We start from the raw sequence: 17,205 nt of genomic DNA, 5'->3' as shown, positions 1-17,205 counted from the left end.
TGCTAGGTGCTGAGTATAGCAATGAATAAGGAATTATGATATGTCTGTAGACCTTGGTTTTTCCACTCTCTGAAATAAATATATTCACTTTTGATGCTTATATATCACTTTGAGATGATAATGTTCACTGACTTTTAAAAATAATGCTAATTCAATTCAGATTCCACTCACAGTTTGAGGACCTGCTGAGGGCTCGGGTGACAGTTTTACATGTGATTATGCTGTTTGATTTAATAAGAATAGCACCTTGTATCTGCTCAGCCTCTCAGAACATCCTGTGGGAAGGAGGGCAGGCACTCACTATTTGTCAATGAAATAACGAGGCTCACAGAGGTCCAGTGAGTTGTCTCAACTATCACAATTGCTAAGTGTTAAAGACTGGGGCCAGAACCCACTCTCCCTCATAATGAAAATAGTTTCAACTGTCTCTTTTTCCTGTTCTAGGCTGATACATTTGTATTTAGAAATTCAGAAACAGTTTTCAGAACACGTGAGCTACAATATGATGTATAATCTGACATACATCAGGCTCTCCATGTTTGTCTTTCCTCATAATTTGCAACAAAACTCTTTTCCTTCTGTAGCTACTTTATGTGTCTAAGAAGAGCCATTGTTAGGAGTCTGCAAATGTTTTCATTGAAGCTTTTTTTTTCAAAATTAGATGTCCTTTCTTTAAAAAGTTAAAAACTATCAATGCTCATAACAGTGATAGCTATTTCAAAACTTGTGTGTTAGTTTCTCAGTCGTGTCTGACTCTTTGTGACTCCATGGACTGTAACATACCAGGCTCCTCTGTCCATAGAATTCTCCAGTCAAGAATACTGGAGTGGATTCCCATTTCCTTCTCCAGGGTTCAAAAGTTTACAATAACCTAAAAACAGACATTTTTAACCTAGGGATTTCAACAGAAAGCATCTTTGTCAATCTATTTGCTTAGCAAGTTCATATAAAAGGAACTGGAGAGTGATACTTAGAGGAATTCCCTTGTGGTCCATGGTGAGTGTGGAGAAGGCAATGGCAACCCACTCCAGTACTCTTGCCTGGAAAATCCCATGGACGGAGGAGCCTGGTAGGCTGCAGTCCATGGGATCACTAAGAGTCAGTCACAACTGAGCAACTTCACTTTCACTTTTCACTTTCATGCATTGGAGGAGGAAATGGCAACCCACTCTAGTGTTCTTGCCTGGAGAGTCTGGTGGGCTGCCGTCTATGGCGTAGCACAGAGTCGGACACGACCGAAGTGACTTAGCAGCAGCAGCAGCCATGGAGAGTGATGACATAAACGCATATTGCGCTGGTGGTAAGGAATCTGCCTGCCATTGCAGGAGACACAGGAGATGTGGGTTCGATCCTTGGGTTGGAAAGATCCCCACTCCAGTATTCTGGCCTGGAGAATTCCGTGGATTATTCCATGGAGTCTCAAAGAGTCGGGCATAACTGAGCGACTTTCACTTTCTCTTTTCACCTGGAGCAGGAAATGGCAACCTGCTCCAGTATTCTTAGCTGGAAGATTCCATGGACAGAGAAGCCTGGTGGGCTACAGTCCATGGGAGTGCAGAGTCGGACATGACTGAGCAACTGAGCATACACACGCAAGTCAGTCATGATGTTTGTAAGACTTAGATCATTTTTTTTCCCCTATATGTGTTTTATGCCTTCCTACCACCACCTTTCAGAGCATCTTTCCCACTTGGAATATACTCTTTCTAACCCTCCTTCAAGTCCTAATTGTCTTTCAGCTCAAACCTCACCTACTCTGTAAAAACATTTTTTGATTGCTCCAAACAGAAGGCAGTTAAACTGGCATTGCCTTTTCTAGGTCTCTTTTATTGTTCTATGTAGTTGTCACCTAAGATTTTTCTTGTAATTCATTTTTCAAGCCTTTCTCCCCAGTTAGATTGCCCTTACTCCCCAAGGGCAGGCACTTCTACTTCTTTTGTATCTTTGCAGCCTCTGTTGCTCCTATCATAATGTCTTGTACATACTGCTGCTGCTGCTGCTGCTGCTGCTGCTGCTATGCTGCTGCTAAGTCGCTTCAGTCGTGTCCGACTCTGTGTGACTCCACAGACGGCAGCCCACAAGGCTCCCCTATCCCTGTGATTCTCCAGGCAAGAACACTGGAGTGGGTTGCCATTTGCTTCTCCAATGCACGAAAGGGAAAAGTAAAAGTGAAGTCACTCAGTCATGTCTGACTCTTTGTGACCCCATGGACTGCAGCCTACCAGGCTCCTCTGTCCATGGGATTTTCCAGGCAAGAGTACTGGAGTGGAGTGCCATCGCCTTCTCCTTGTACATACTAGATGATCAATAAACAACTTATTCTTTCCTTTAGAATTTCCCAAAAGTGCAATACAAGTAAGTTCAGCAGATCTGGGCGTTCAAGAAGTTCCGAAAGTCCATTAATCAACTGGCTATCATATAACTATCATTGTGTAAGACATCAAGAAGAATGCACTTTCTAGAGGATTTACAAATCTCATGGAGGTAATGTTTATGGCTAAGAACCAGTAAGAGTATAAAACAATTGTGTGCTTGTGTATGAAATGGAATTGGGTGATGGATGTGAAATGAACTTTCTCATGACAGGAAACATGTTTCATGTTCCCTCAGCACCCAGCATAGGGACTGAGTAGACCCTGGGAAGGCATTTGTTCAATGAACATGTTGGTGTCTTTTCAATTTGAAGTCTTTGGTAGGTGCTTCATGTCCCTCCTGAAAACCAGTAGACATTGCCCATCAAGGACTCTGGGTCCAGGGCCCATTGGGATATGGAAATAGCTTTTGCTGCTCTCCGTTTAAGGGTTGGATCCCTCTCCTCATCTGCATGTGGGAAGGCCAGGTCTCCCAAATGGCTACCTTATAGCTCCATGTATTCTGCATGGAGTCTCTGAAATCCTGGAATCTCCCCATTCCTAGGGTACTGGAATCTTGGACATAAGTCCTCTAAGTGGACATAGGTAGTTTTGTACTATGCTCTTACCAGCTCCATCTCCCAGGGATTGGCTCTTTTCCTTTTATTCCCAATGACCCTGTGTTCTGTATGATGTTAACAATATTTAAACATTACATTTCCCAAATTCTTCTTCCATTCTGCTACCCTAGAATGGGACATTCTCATCTCAAGTCTGGATAGGATTTTCCACTCTCATCTGGACTGATTCAGCTGTGGGCCTGTCCTTGGTGCACCACTGTCATTTTATCCATCTTTCCTTGGCTCCCAGGCCCCTCTGCTCTTATCAGGACAGCATGGTACATTATGTTATGGAGGCCTGGCTGGGGCCAAAGAGCAAGAGTCTGAGATGGATTCAGTCACTTCAGCTTTCTGCCTCCCATCTTGATTGAAGACATATGTGGATGTAAGATCACGTATGTGCATTATAATTATCATTACTTACAATTATCATTACACATATATTTTTTCTGACTATAAAACATGCTTACTTTTGAGAAGGCAAAGGCAGAAAGCATAAAGAGCGAAATAGAAAAAACTCTCTGTATCAGTTCCCTATTGCTGCTGTAACAAACTGCTGCACACTTAGCAACTTAAAGGGTCAAAAATGAGAAGTCTCACTGAGCTGAAGTCATGGTGTCAGGGGGGCTTCTTCCTTCAGGAGGATCTAGAGGAGTATTTGTTTTCTTGCCTTTTCTGGCTTTTACAGGCCACCTGCATTCCTTGGCTCATGGTCACTTCCTCCATTTTCAAAGCCAGCAAAACCCTTGTGATTACACTGTCCCCTGCATAATCCAAGATAATCTTCCTATCTCAAGATTATTAAGTTAATTACTAATACATGTGCATGTTACCACGTGTGGTAATCTTCACCAGTTTCAGGGGCCAGGACATGAGCATCTTTGCCAGGTCATTACTTTGCCTATCATACCCTCAAATCTTTGATCCAGAAATAATGACTTGTAACATCTTGGCATATCTCTTTAGGTTCTTCTTGTTCTGCATATATTAATATATGGTTTTTCTTTTAATAAAATTGTTGCATATTACATCTATTGTCTATTTTTTTTAAATTTATTTATTTTCGGCTATACCGGGTCTCTGTTGCTGCAGGGGCTTTTCTCTGGTTGGAGCGAGCGGCGGCTGCTCTTCAATGCGCGGCACAGGCTTCTTACTGCAGTGGCTCCTTCTGTTGTGGAGCACAGGCTCAAGGGCACCGAGCTCCAGTAGCTGCGGCACGTGGGCTCAGTAGCTGCAGTTCCTGGGCTCTAAAGCACAGGCTCAATAGCTGTGTCCCATGGGCTTAGTTGCTCTAAGGCATGTGGAATCTTCCTAGACCAGGGATCGAACTTGTATCTCCTGCATTGGTGGGTGGATTCTTTACCACTGAGCCACCAGGGAAACCCCTATTTTTCTTTTTTTTTTTTAAATTTTATTTTGTCTGTGCCAGGTCTTTAGTTGCTGCATGTGGGATCTTTTGTTGCAGCATCTGGGATCTAGCTCCCGGACCAGTGATCAAACCTGGTAGTCCTGGGTGTTCACTGGAAGGACTGATGTTGAAGCTGATTGGAAGGACTGATGTTTGGCCACCTGATGTGGAGAGCTGACTCATTTGAAAAGACCCTGATGCTGGGAAAGATTGAGGGCAGGAGGAGAAGGGGATGAGAGAGGATGAGACGGCTGGATGGCATCGCCAACTTAATGGACATGAGTCTGGGTGAACTCTGGGAGTTGGTGATGGACAGGGAGACCTGGCGTGCTGCGGTTCATGGGGTCACAAAGACTTGGACACTACTGAGCAACTGAACTGAACTGAACTGAACCCTACATTGGCAGTGCAGAGTCTTAGCCACTGGACCGCCTGGGAAGTCCCACATATGTTCTTATATAATCTGTATTTTACCATTCCACTGTTTATAAACAGTTTCCTGTAAATATTTTTCAAAACTTTGAATTTTACTGTCTTCCTAGCACTTGATTCTTTTCATCTATCATAATTTGTTTAACAAATTCTCTATTATTAGAATTTAATCTATTTGAAGTTTTTTACTTCCCTTAACAATGTGATTACATTAATATATATTAATCACATTGTTGTATATATTAATCACAACAATATGATTAATATATATTAATGTAAGTTTTTAAAAATTTTCTTATGATGTTTCTAAAAAGTGGATTCTTACTATTATTACTAGAGTTTTAATACAAAAGGCACTATGAAAATACTATTGAAATTTTTGAACTCAGAAGTCAAGCTAATCAACTCATTTTATAGCTGATAAAACTGAAGATGATAGAAAATGATAAGCTAATAATAATTTAGAAATTATTATTATACAGTAATATAGACAGGGAGTTAGATTTGACTATTTGAAATTTTAGTATGATGAAGAGCATTACAAATAAACTTAAAGCACAAATGACAAGGTTCATTATCCAATTACAGATGTGGTAGGTGAAAAAGATAACAGAATTAGTTGGGAGACTGGTTACATTGAAGCAATAAATAAATTGACTGAGGAAATAAGTAAATATATTGAAGATAAAAGACTCAGGTTTCTTACTGTTGGAGAAGATATTTGTAAGTACGGAAAAACAGAAGTCTAGAATAATCTTGAAGTGTCAGATTACAATGAGAGATATTGGCAGGAATCCATGGTTTTAAAACATATATCCGGACAGATACAGAAATGGTCATGAATGCATGTATGTATATGTGTGTATGTATATTTGCTCATGTGTGTGTGTATTGTGTATGTATAATACATAGATGTCTTAGCTCTGTCCACTGAGAGCGGCCAGGAGCAATGATGCTCCAGTAGCAATGATAGCACTAACATCTCAGACCTTAATTTAATACCATCCTCCTCTAAGGTGACTCAGAGCTGTTGGGCTGATTCTAAGTCTGGGTCAGAAAAAATGTAAAATGAATCTGGAACATCTCATTGTGTAAGAAAGTAAGACAACACTCAAAGAACGATGAGGACACATCAAAAGAACCACTCTAAAGCCTCTCCTACTAGCCAAATCTGGGACAACTGGGGCATCAAAACAATGAAAGTGTCAAAATGCAACTGACTGAAGAGACTAGAAATTTACAAGCTCAAACTGGTATAAAAATTAATACATACATGCTTACATACATAAATAAAAGATGAAAAAGGAAAAATTCTTTGCAGAAAATTTCCAACTAATCTATATAGAAAGAATGATTGAAACAGAAAATTACCACTGTCATCATGGTGGGTGGCCCAGGAGAAAGCTGGCAATGGATACTAAGTTTTGTCTGGAAATTTGGTGAGGAATAAGATATTCCTTGGAATACCTTTTCACAAAATATTACTAATCAATTACAAAGAAAAAACGGTGATTTTATGGTGGAGAAACATGACTGGCAAAAAGCCACAAGTGACAACCTGGAGAAGGTATTTGTAACATGTATAAAAGTCAAAGAATAACAGTTTCTTGTGTGCTGTGTGCTGTGCTTAGTCGCTCAGCCATGTCCTACTCTTTGCAACCCCATGGACTGTAGCCTGCCGGGCTCCTCTGTCCATGGGGATTCTCCAGGCAAGAATATTGAAGTGGGTTGCCATGTCCTTCTCCAGGGGATCCTCTCAACCCAGGGATTGAACCCAAGTCCCCCACTGTAGGCGGATTCTTTACCATCTGAGCCATTCTCATATACAATTTGGAAGCAATTTCTCATATACAAAGAATTTCTACAAATCAGCATTTGTAGTATAGTTTAATGTAAAAGGGGCAAAAGATATGATAAGGCAATTAAGACAAGATATATAAATAGCCAATAGACATAGTAAAGGTGTTCATCCTCACTAATAATGAAAGAAATACTGAAGAAAACAAGAAAGAAAACAAGTCCCTCTGTTAGACTGGCAAAAAAATGACAGGTTGCTAACATACCAATCTCTTCACTAGCACCAAAAAGCAGCTGAGCTAGGAGAGAAAATAAAATGTTTTCCAAACTGATGTCACTTGCAAAATGGCAAGAGTAGATACCAGTGATTTTTCAAATAATCTATTATATACAGAGAGTTAGCATACATTCCTTGCCAGTGTAGAAACTCCTTTCTGTGTGCTCACTGAGAGCTTCTTCCAGTATTCTATTGAAAATTGTTACGCAAATGGCTGTACACTAAAGTATTAACAGGAAGAGACAAGGTGAAGTATTAGTATGATAAGGTCAGACCATCTTGGGTAAATATTTATTTATCCCACCCATCAATTAATTTTTGAGCTCTTCTCTAAAAGTCTTAACACCACCATCCAACATCTCCTAGAACACCTCTATTTTTCATTCATTCAACAAATAATTTACTGAACACCTGCTTTGTGCCAGGTCAGAGATAGGCTGAGAACTAAGCAGCAAGCAAAAAGAGATAAAATATATCTAACAGCTTTAATCAGATAATCATGTAAATAACTGTAAATTGTAACAAAAGCACGTGGTATAAAGGAGAGATACACGATGATATGAGAATCTACAACAGGGGAATTTGACTTTGTCAGGAAGTTTGGGGGAGGCTTCCCTAAGAAAGCTGGCTTGAGTTGAACTATGATGGATGAGAAGGTTACCTAGAAGAGGCAAGAGCATTTCAGGCAGAGGGGTGGCATGTGTAAAGAAAAGCTCTGTGGCAGGAGGCAGTAAGATGAGTAAGGGGTTGGAAAAGAGAGAAACAGAGGGGAAGCTGGTGTGAGCCAAGGATGTTAAGGCACATGGGGCCAGCCCTGTGAAGGGTGGGACCTTTGTCCCTGAAGCTGGGAAGGGCTGTAAGTCCTGGAACAGCACTAGCTCTGTATTTGAGGATGATACCTCTCACTGCCATGGGTACAATTCGCTCTACATCAAACTTGAATGAATACAAACCATTAGTCAACTGTCCCCACAGTTCCATCCTCCCTACTGCTCCAGGGATCATAGATTTGATCTTCGTTTCTCATGACAGACATTGGAAGGGGAAATCCTCTCCTGCTTCTCCCCTTGATTCCTTGTCACCTAGCTCTTTTCCAGAGGGTATTGTTCCTGTCCTCCCTCCATCCCACGCTGATTCCCGCATGCCCTTCCATTTGTCCTTTTCTCTCTCCATGTGTGGGCCTGAGAAAGGAATGCAGAACCAGCAGAGGGTTCAGGAAGGCAAATGGAAAATGATTATTAGACAAACTGAAAACTACTGCCCGAAGCATAAACAAAATGCTTTGAAACTATCATCTGACTGAAATGGAGAATTGTAAAACTGAGAGTAATAAAACAACTGAAGTTTATTTACAATGTTGGCTGGGCAGAGGGTGTCAGGAGAGGGAAGGCAGGAGGTCATTCCCTCCTTTAGACCGAGTTGTGGTCACTGACACTGATGCAAGAGGAACTGAACATTTTGCAATTAGTCTTAGTGAATTTAAACATTATAATTTCTGGGGCAGGGGGAGAAGGGGGCAAAACAAACAGGTTAAAAGTTATCTAGAATACTGTACATCAAAGGCACACCTGTATACATGCAGAATTTCATGGATGAAATATTGAATAAGTAAAAGCATGTTGTAGTAGAATACATAGGATGTTATGATCTATAAAAAATTTTACAAGAAAAATTAAGCTATATATTAAATATGTAAATCCATTACACCTGCAATCTGCCTTCACTGATCAAGGTCATTTTAGTTGTAGCTATTTAAAGAAAAGTGTGTGTCCTCCAAGAGTACTTAGCCTAAACAGTATTTTGCCTGAGCTGTTTCTCAGAAACTTGGAGTCAGCTGTGTCTAATTCAGGCTGAGCTGGTTAACACTGGCAAGGACCACCGACCCTCCAGCTGGGCAGCCCGAGTGTCAGCTTGGTGACCTTTTGACATCAGAGGATAAAAATGTACCCTTGCATAATGACAAGTGCTCCATTTTAACACGCCCCCTCTGGGTCCACCTGCCAATGCAGGAGACGCAAGAGATACAAGTTTGATCCCTGGGTCTGGAAGAGTCCCTGGGGTAGGAGATGGCAACTCACTCCACTATTCTTGCCTGAAAAATTCCAAGGACGGAGGAGCCTGGAGGGCTATAGTCCACGGGCTCACGAAGAGTCAGGCACGGCTGAGCAGTTCCCATGAAGAAGCCTGCTGCTTGGTAGTTACTCCTATGCAGAATGATTCCCTCACCTTTTCCTCATTTCCAGTCACCTGTCCCCATGCTTCCCAAGCCTAAGACCACTCTGGTCCTTTATCCCATAAATATCTCAAGCCCTTTGAGGCAGGTTTGAGACTTCTTCTCCATTCTCCTTGCTTGACTGCCTTGTGGATAGACCCTTTCTTTGCCGCAGACATCAGTATTTCAGCATTTTGGCTTGATGCATGTCAGGCAAATGAACCTGGATGAGTAACATTTACGTGCACTAGAAAGCATAAAGATATAGGAAGGAATATAAGTCCCAATTACAAGAGGATGGATACCTCTGGGAGGAGGAAGGGCCATGTGAGGGGGACTGACAAGGAGTACACAGGACTGGAGGTGGTCTTGGTTCATTATATTTGTATTTAGGCCTTCTTATATTTATGCGTATTTTCCAATACATTTTTAAGAAGAAAAAATTGACCACCTAAGTTGCCGATGAACTACTGATAAGAAAAGGGGACAGAAACAAGAACTCTTACCTCTTTGCTAGTGATTGACTCTCTGTTTAAGAACAGATTCTAGAAAGGTTCCCTCCCTGAATGTCATGGAATAGTCTCATGATAAAATACAGACAGAGCATTAATGGGCAGCACTCAGACCCCATCAGGATAAGTTGCAGCAATTTAAACTCCAGCTGTACTGAATGAGGAGACCCCAGGGTATTGGCAGAACTAGCTTGAAACTGGACCTATACTGCTTCTAACAAGAAACTGAGTTGTTTTTCAGAGACAAGAGAACAAAACCACAAGTCATACAGCCAAAATCTGCACAGAGGAGAAAATTTTGACCTCAGACAACACCCAAAAGCAAAGTTTCTCCTTCCACAGAACCAAAGGACCAGGACAATACTGGAGCCTGATTGCCAGAGCCCTTTCTGAAGTGACGGGTCTGCCATCCCAGAAGAGCTGGTGTTAAAGTCTTCTTCACCACACCTCATCATAAATGTCTGAGTCCCAAAGCCCTTCAGTGAAAACCTGCCCCGTGTACCAACGCTTTTACCACCTAAACCCCAGATCAGGGAAGATGCAGACATGAGCCATACCTCCTGTCTCCTGCCAGCTGACCTCAAAATAAAATCTTTTCTCAAATGCTGTGCCATAGTATTGGCTTCTGTGCCCATTGGGCAATGAACCTTTTGCTTGGTAACACTGGTCCCATCTGTACAGCCATAAAGCACAATCTCACCCACACTAGCATGGACCATATACAATCAGCTCATCAGAAGAGCAGCGAATCTTGGAGGCTCCCTCATGGTCCCTGTTGGATGAGCATGGATGGTATTGGAGTCTTTACATATTTCAGTATTTCACATGGCATCAAGTCAACTCACCTGCTGCTCCATGGTGCTTGGATCAATAAAAGTCACCAGGTCTATGGAAAAGTGACCAATCACGTTTTTCATTTTACAAGCCTTTCCAATTTGAAGGCACAAAGAACTGAGAACTTGGGGATCCACTGAGGTCTGAGGCATGGTGGTCCCGGAGGAGATGAATGGGCCTTCAGCATGAAACTGGTCCCCTGTTGACAGCAGCCTGATTTCTCCATTGGGTTCTATCAGCATGTCCACCGTCACGTTGGTAATACTCTCCGAAGGTGGGTACGCTTCAATCACGCCTCCTGGGGGGAAAGCATGGAGTGGGTAAAAGGACACACTCGCGTGGACTGTGCCTATTAAGAGCAAGAGGAAAAAACCCAGGCTTTGGCAGAGGGACTCAGGCTCAGAGCCTGCATCTGCCATGTCTTGTGAGACTTTGGGCAAGTAGCTTCAATTCTATAAATTTCCTTTCCGTCATTTCTAAAATCAGCATAGTAAGACCTATCTCACCAGACTGTTGTGAATCTTTGTGATCTACAGCATTTAGTCCAATGCTTGGTGTGTAGTTGGACTCAGTGAGTGGCGGTTTTGATCCTAACTAGGAAGACACTAGGAAGATATCAAGCCTATGCCCATTCATTCTAAATGATGAACCTGAGGTCTATAGCACATCCCTCAGGGGGAGTTAACTGCCCACAGGCCACAGTTTGTACCTTGAGGACCACTGCACTTCCTGTTCAACTTCACTGCTTTTTCGAGTTCTGACAGGTTAGGGCTTTTATCAGACGTAAGAGAACACTGACCACCATGTCAGCCAAAGGACTTCTATGTATAGCTGGTTTGTTTTAAAATATGGAGCCAGAAAACGCTGCCGTTCTTGAGAAACAGGTAAGCTTGCTCAATGCTGATAATGGGAGCTTTATAATTTATCTTATTTCACCTTCTGCTCTGAATAGCAAAAATCACAGAGGCAAATTTGTTGTTTAGGTGCTAAACTAAATTGACTCTGCAGTCACATGGACTGGAGCCCACCGGGCTCCTCTGTCCATGGGATTCTCCAGGCAAGAATACTGGAGTGGGGCTGCTCTTTCCTACTCCAGGGGATCTTCCCAACCCAGGGGTCAAACCCGCATCCCCTGTATTGGCAGGCAGATTCTTTACCACCTGGGAAGCCTGCCCACAAAATTTATATGGCCCTATTTTCTGTCTTTAGGCCTAGCCTGTAAATCTTACTGTATATATCCCTTTTATAGAAAAAAAATTGAATATTATTTATGAAGAATTAGATAACATAATTTAAAAGTGTTCCTAGACAAGGCAGCCTCTGGAGCCCAACATTATTAAGATAAATTTGACATGTATTTTGGGAATTTGCTGGGAGGTGACCTATGCTCACAGGCTTTGAACAGCATATATGGTTAAATCCTGAGATTTAAAAATGTCTCAAATGCAGCTATCTATTACTTTATATAAAAGGCTCTTTCCTTCAATGTCTATAAGTGTGGTTGAAGCTGGTCCTAAAGAAAACTGAGTTTCAGAAGGAAAGCTAATTCATCTTCTTGGTTGGTTTGAGATATGCTTTTCTTTAAATGAAGTTTTCGAGTGTGTGCTGTACCTAAACACTGGTTGCTGGAGATTTAGCAAGGTGAAAGTAACAAAACAATAATAACAATGCATGAAAACAAGCAAAAAACCTATTGAGTCTCTCTGATTCAGAAAACTTTGTGGCTTTCACTATCACCTACATTTTGAAAGATGATGCTCCAGTGAAAACACTTGTCCTTTATAGTTACAAGGTTATTTTACTTCAAAGCAGCTTATTTGTATTGTCTTCTCAGTATTAGGACCACAGTCTTTTCAGTGTTAATTTTTTTCCTTTTGAAGTAATTAATCCCCCTTTTAAAAAATGTATTGCCTTTGATATAACGCTTTGACAATGTAGAAATCAAATCTATAGCACATTTTGCGACTATAAGCTCACTTCAGAGAGTAGAAATGAAATGAAACAGGCCACAGGGAAGATGGCAGGAGATGGTGGCCTTAGGGACAGGAAATCTGGGTGGGCAGCCTCGCTCAGTCAGTAAGCATTTTATGTAGGCTCTGGGCTCAGAGCCGGGAATAGGTTTGAAAACACATGACTCCCCAGAACCAGATTTCGGAGACGTGCTAGAATTGTGGGCTCTAACTGCGTTCCCACTCACCACGCACTTGTTGTGTGATTTTGTCCTAGTCACTTCCTAGTGTTAAGCCTGTTTGTCTATCAAAGTGTCTCAATAAAGCTTGCTCTTCCTCCTATAAATAAGTATTGCGCTTACAACACGGCTGAAATAGAGGAAGAAAGGATAGAAATGATGGAGGCTGAGACAAAGCCTAAGCTTGTGGTTGTACAGCTCATGTGAGATAGAAACCCTTTCTAATCTACAAAGCTCACGTGAAAATAAATAGGCTAGAGGAAGGTTTGCAGACTGACCTTGGAAGATCTGGAAACTTCCTAACATCCTGTCATGTATGGATCTGAGATCTTCAGGGTCTTCCCCTCATAACTTGAAAAAATCCTTTATTCTTAGCCATTTTTTGTTGTGAAAGTGTTAGTTGCTCAGAGAGTGTTAGGTCTCACTCTTTGAGACTCTTATGGACTGTAGCCTGTCAAGTTCCTCTGTCTGTTCTTATCTAGGCAAGAATACTGGAGTGGGTTGCCATTCCCTTCTCCAGGGGATCTTCCCAACCCAGGGATCAAACCCATATCTCTTACATCTCCTGCACTGGCAGAAAGGTTCTTAACCACTAGTGTCACCTGGGAAGCTCTATTATTATGATATTATTATATATTTATGTTACATGTTATCATTTGACAGTGGTGAATAGAGTGGAAAGATAGCTTCTGTGGTCTGTATCCTAGCCTTCTCTTATATGCATGTGGTAAGCATATAAGAATATCCACCTTATACTGTTACCTCCTAAAGAGTGAGGGGCAATGTGTTGTAGCATTCCCACAGGACCTCCACAACTGCTCCGTTCATTCCCTCATCCACTGACCTCCTAACATCATCAGAAAATTGGGAAGTCAGGGGACTTTGCTCCAGGACTATCAGTCAGTTCAGTCACTCAGTCATGTCTGATTCTTTGTGACCCCATGGACTGCAGCACCCCAGGCTCCCCTGTCCATCACCAACTCCTGGAGACTACGTAAACTCATGTCCATCGTATCAGTGATGCCATCCAACCATCTCATCCTCTGTTGACCCCTTCTCTTCCCACCTTCAATCTTTCCCAGCATCAGGGTCTTTCCCAATGAGTCGGTTTTTCACATCAGGTGGCCAAAGTATTGGAGTTTCAGCTTCAGCATCAGTCCTTCTAATGAATATTCAGGACTGATTTCCTTTAGGATGGACTGGTTGGATCTCCTTGCAGTCCAAGGGACTTTCAAGAGTCTACTCCAACACCACAGTTCAAAAGCATCAATTCTTTGGTGTTCAGCTTTCTTTATAGTCCAACATCCATACATGACTAGTGGAAAAACCATAGCTTTGTCTAGATGGACCTTTGTTAGTAAAGTAATATCTCTGCTTTTTAAATATGCTGTCTGGGTTGGTCATAGCTTTTCTTCCAAGGAGTAAGTGTCTTTTCATTTCATGGAAGCAGTCACCATCTGCTCCATGGGGCTCCAAAATCACTTTGGGCTCCAAGACTATACTGGGTTCTTATTTACAAGGTCTACTTTCAGAACAAGAAGTGAGACCATTTCTTCTCTCCTAGAAAATGGAAGGAGAAACTCACATTTCCTGAAGAGTTATTTTGAGTCAGGCTCCCTGGTAGAAACTGTCATATATGTATTTCATTGAATCCTGTCAACAACCCTGTAAGTAGGTGAGGAAACTGGGCCTCCGAGGGTTTAAGAACTTTGCTCAAGGTCAAGGATGAGATCCAAACTCAGGTTGTCTGATTCCAAAGCCTACTTCTCAGGAGAAGTCTGTGGTGCCAAAATATGGTCAGAATCTCGAGCTATGCATGGCATGCCTGGCCTGCTCAGTCACTGTTTACTTAAGAGGCTGAGTGCAGGATAAATATTTAGGCAAAGTTTCAAAGAAAAATCTGTTTGGAGGAGCACTTTTCTAAACCAATGCAAGAGTTTCTAGGTATTCATACTGGCCCCAGGTTTACCCAAAACTAGAATGCAAGGTTGTGCAGACCAAACCTCAATAGAAGCTTTACAGTCTTATTTACCTTGACTGAGAAATGTTTGCAGGAATTTCCTCCATGTTGGGAACCGCTTCTCATTGACTGGCTGTGCGTGCTGTGCTAAAATGCCCGCCAGCTCCTCGGAGATCTTCACCAAAGCTGGCTCCTGCAGAAACAAATTAAATAGAACCACAAGCAATTTTACTGCAGAAATGAAAACTGCTTGTGGAGTGATTAAAAACCAGGCCTCCAACAGGCAAAAAAAATGTGGTTACTGTTTACCCAGAGTCAGAAAGCCATTTTGAAAATTTTCTCTATTTTTTCCAGCCATTTCAATTTTCATACCTCAAAGTGATTTGGCCCCAAAATATTGCCACTAATCGTGCCTGTTGTCTCAAAGGCAGCCTTCTGCCTGGGAGTCAGGTAAACCCAGTTTCAGACCCACAGCAGCCTGACCAATGGCATGTCCTTGGACACTGTGTCTCCTCACTCTGGGCCTCAGTTTCTCATTGTGTAAAAGGCAGGGTTCACTACCTTCTCCCTCAGTTTCTTCAGACTGGAATTTTTTTTATTAAAAATTTTTTATTGAAGTATAGTTGATTTAGGTGTTAATTTCTTCTATGCAGCAAAGTGACTTGGTTTTATATCTTTTTATATTTGTTTCCATTATGATTTATCACAGGATATTGAATATAGTTCCCTGTGCTATACAGTAGGACCCAACGTCCAATGGCACCCCGCTCCAGTACTCTTGCCTGGAAAATCCCGTGGGCGGAGGAGCCTGGTGGGCTGCAGTCCATGGGGTTGCTAAGAGTCAGATATGACTGAGCGACTTCACTTTTCACTTTCATGCATTGGAGAAGGAAATGGCAACCCACTCTAGTGTTCTTGCCTGGAGAATCCCAGGGACGGCGGAGCCTGGTGAGCTGCCGTCTATGGGGTAGTACAGAGTCAGACACGACTGAAGCGACTTAGCAGCAGCAGCAGCAACCTCCCTCCCCACCTCACTCAGTCATGTCCAACTCTTTGTGACCTCATGGACTGTAGCCTGCCAAGCTCCTCTGTCCGTGGGGATTCTCTTGGCAAGAATACTGGAGTGTGTTGTCATGCCCTCCTCCAGAGAACCTTCCCAACCCAAGGATCAAACCCAGCTCTCCCACATTGCAGGAGGATTCTTTACCATTTGAGTCACCAGGGAAGCCCATAGACACTAAAAGAGTAACCCATATATATGCTGCTTCCTAGAGACTCACTTCAAAACTAAAGACACACACAGCCTGAAAGTAATAGAATGGAAAACAGTATTTTACACAAAAGGAAAATTTTTTAAATCTTATAACGGTAACAGAGCTGACCCTGAGAGAGATCATGGAGTTGGCAGAGTCTTTCTCAGTCACCTTTATCTCTTTAAGTCATGCCCTTTCCCCCTGGTTGGGGGACCTCCATGTAACTGTGGGATCAAAGCCTGAAACCACAGCTGATGCTGTAGAGGTGAGATTTCATGAAGTCAGGTTGGAAGAGTGAGGTGGGATTTCAAGAGGTTGGGTCAGGAGAAAGAGGTGCGGAGGGAGGTCAGGTTGGGAGAGTGAGGTGGGGAGCGGTGTGGTTCTCAATCACCTGATATTCCGCAGTAGGTCACAGCCTCATCTGACTAGACGTGAGGTAAGGTTGGCCCCCACCCCAAGGTGAAAACAGTAGGGAACCCTCTAATGAATAAAAAACTGGGGTTTCTGACATAAAGAGACTTGGTTTGTGAGGACAATTTTTTTGTTTTTTTTGCAAAGTCTTAGACTAACTAAAAGTTTTTAGATAAAAAGCCACCTCTTCAGATTTCATTTCTGTCAGAAGAGCAGCTTTAGGTACCAAACATCTGATAGGCAGAATTCATATTCAAAATGGGGGACACTGACAAGAAAAACTCAGGCTTCTGGGTTGCTGTGGAACTTTCTAATCTGTGAGTGGTCATCAGTTACTTGGAAGAATCAGAAAGAATCAGCTTTGGTGACTGGGGCGGGAAGGAATCTTAGAAATAATCTGTATAGCCATTTATTTTCAATTTCTGCACCATTAAAAAGTGATTGTCCTTCCCCCTCCTCTCAGCTCCTTGGAACATCTGGCTCATTCTGGGTTGAGTGCCCTCTGAAAATCTACAATGGAAGACAAATATCTGAGCCTACACTTTGGGCAGGTCCCAGTAACCTGAATAATGTCTGAAATATCTAGAAAATCCTGGTGGGAGACTCTCATCAGTCAGTTTAGTAAGTGCTTGACATACAAAACCAAAGTGCCACGAGGAAGGGAGAGTGCCGCTGCTCACCCTCATTCAGGATGCCTCCTGCACAGTCCGGGACGTTAAGAAGGTCTGGGGAAGCCGGCTCACACAGTGAGCCTCTGCCTCAGGAGGGAAACTGCTGTCAAAGCCAAGCACTTTGTATCATGCACAACTGATGTTTTCTCTGCCCTTTACTGTACATTAATAACCTCGTCTCCCCAAGGCCCTGCATTTAAATCATAAACAAGCACACAAAATGTGCAGTTCCAACAACCTGGACCGCCTCTCGTTTCCTTCTTTGAGCATTGTCGTCCA

General features: G+C 42.4%; 1 protein-coding gene across 1 annotated transcript in view; it reads right to left on the bottom strand.

Annotated features, from left to right (window-relative positions):
* Positions 1 to 17,205, bottom strand: part of IQCH (IQ motif containing H) — a 229,438-nt gene that overhangs the window by 50,574 nt on the left and 161,659 nt on the right. Inside the window, 2 exon segments of the mRNA XM_069597379.1 lie at positions 10,455 to 10,741; positions 14,664 to 14,784. Coding sequence (XP_069453480.1) covers positions 10,455 to 10,741; positions 14,664 to 14,784 — 408 coding nt within the window.

This window comes from Ovis canadensis, chromosome 7 (genome assembly GCF_042477335.2).
Source record: "Ovis canadensis isolate MfBH-ARS-UI-01 breed Bighorn chromosome 7, ARS-UI_OviCan_v2, whole genome shotgun sequence".
NCBI lineage: Eukaryota > Metazoa > Chordata > Mammalia > Artiodactyla > Bovidae > Ovis > Ovis canadensis.
The sequence above is the reverse complement of the archived record's forward strand: the minus strand, read 5'-3'. Positions and strand labels throughout refer to the sequence as shown.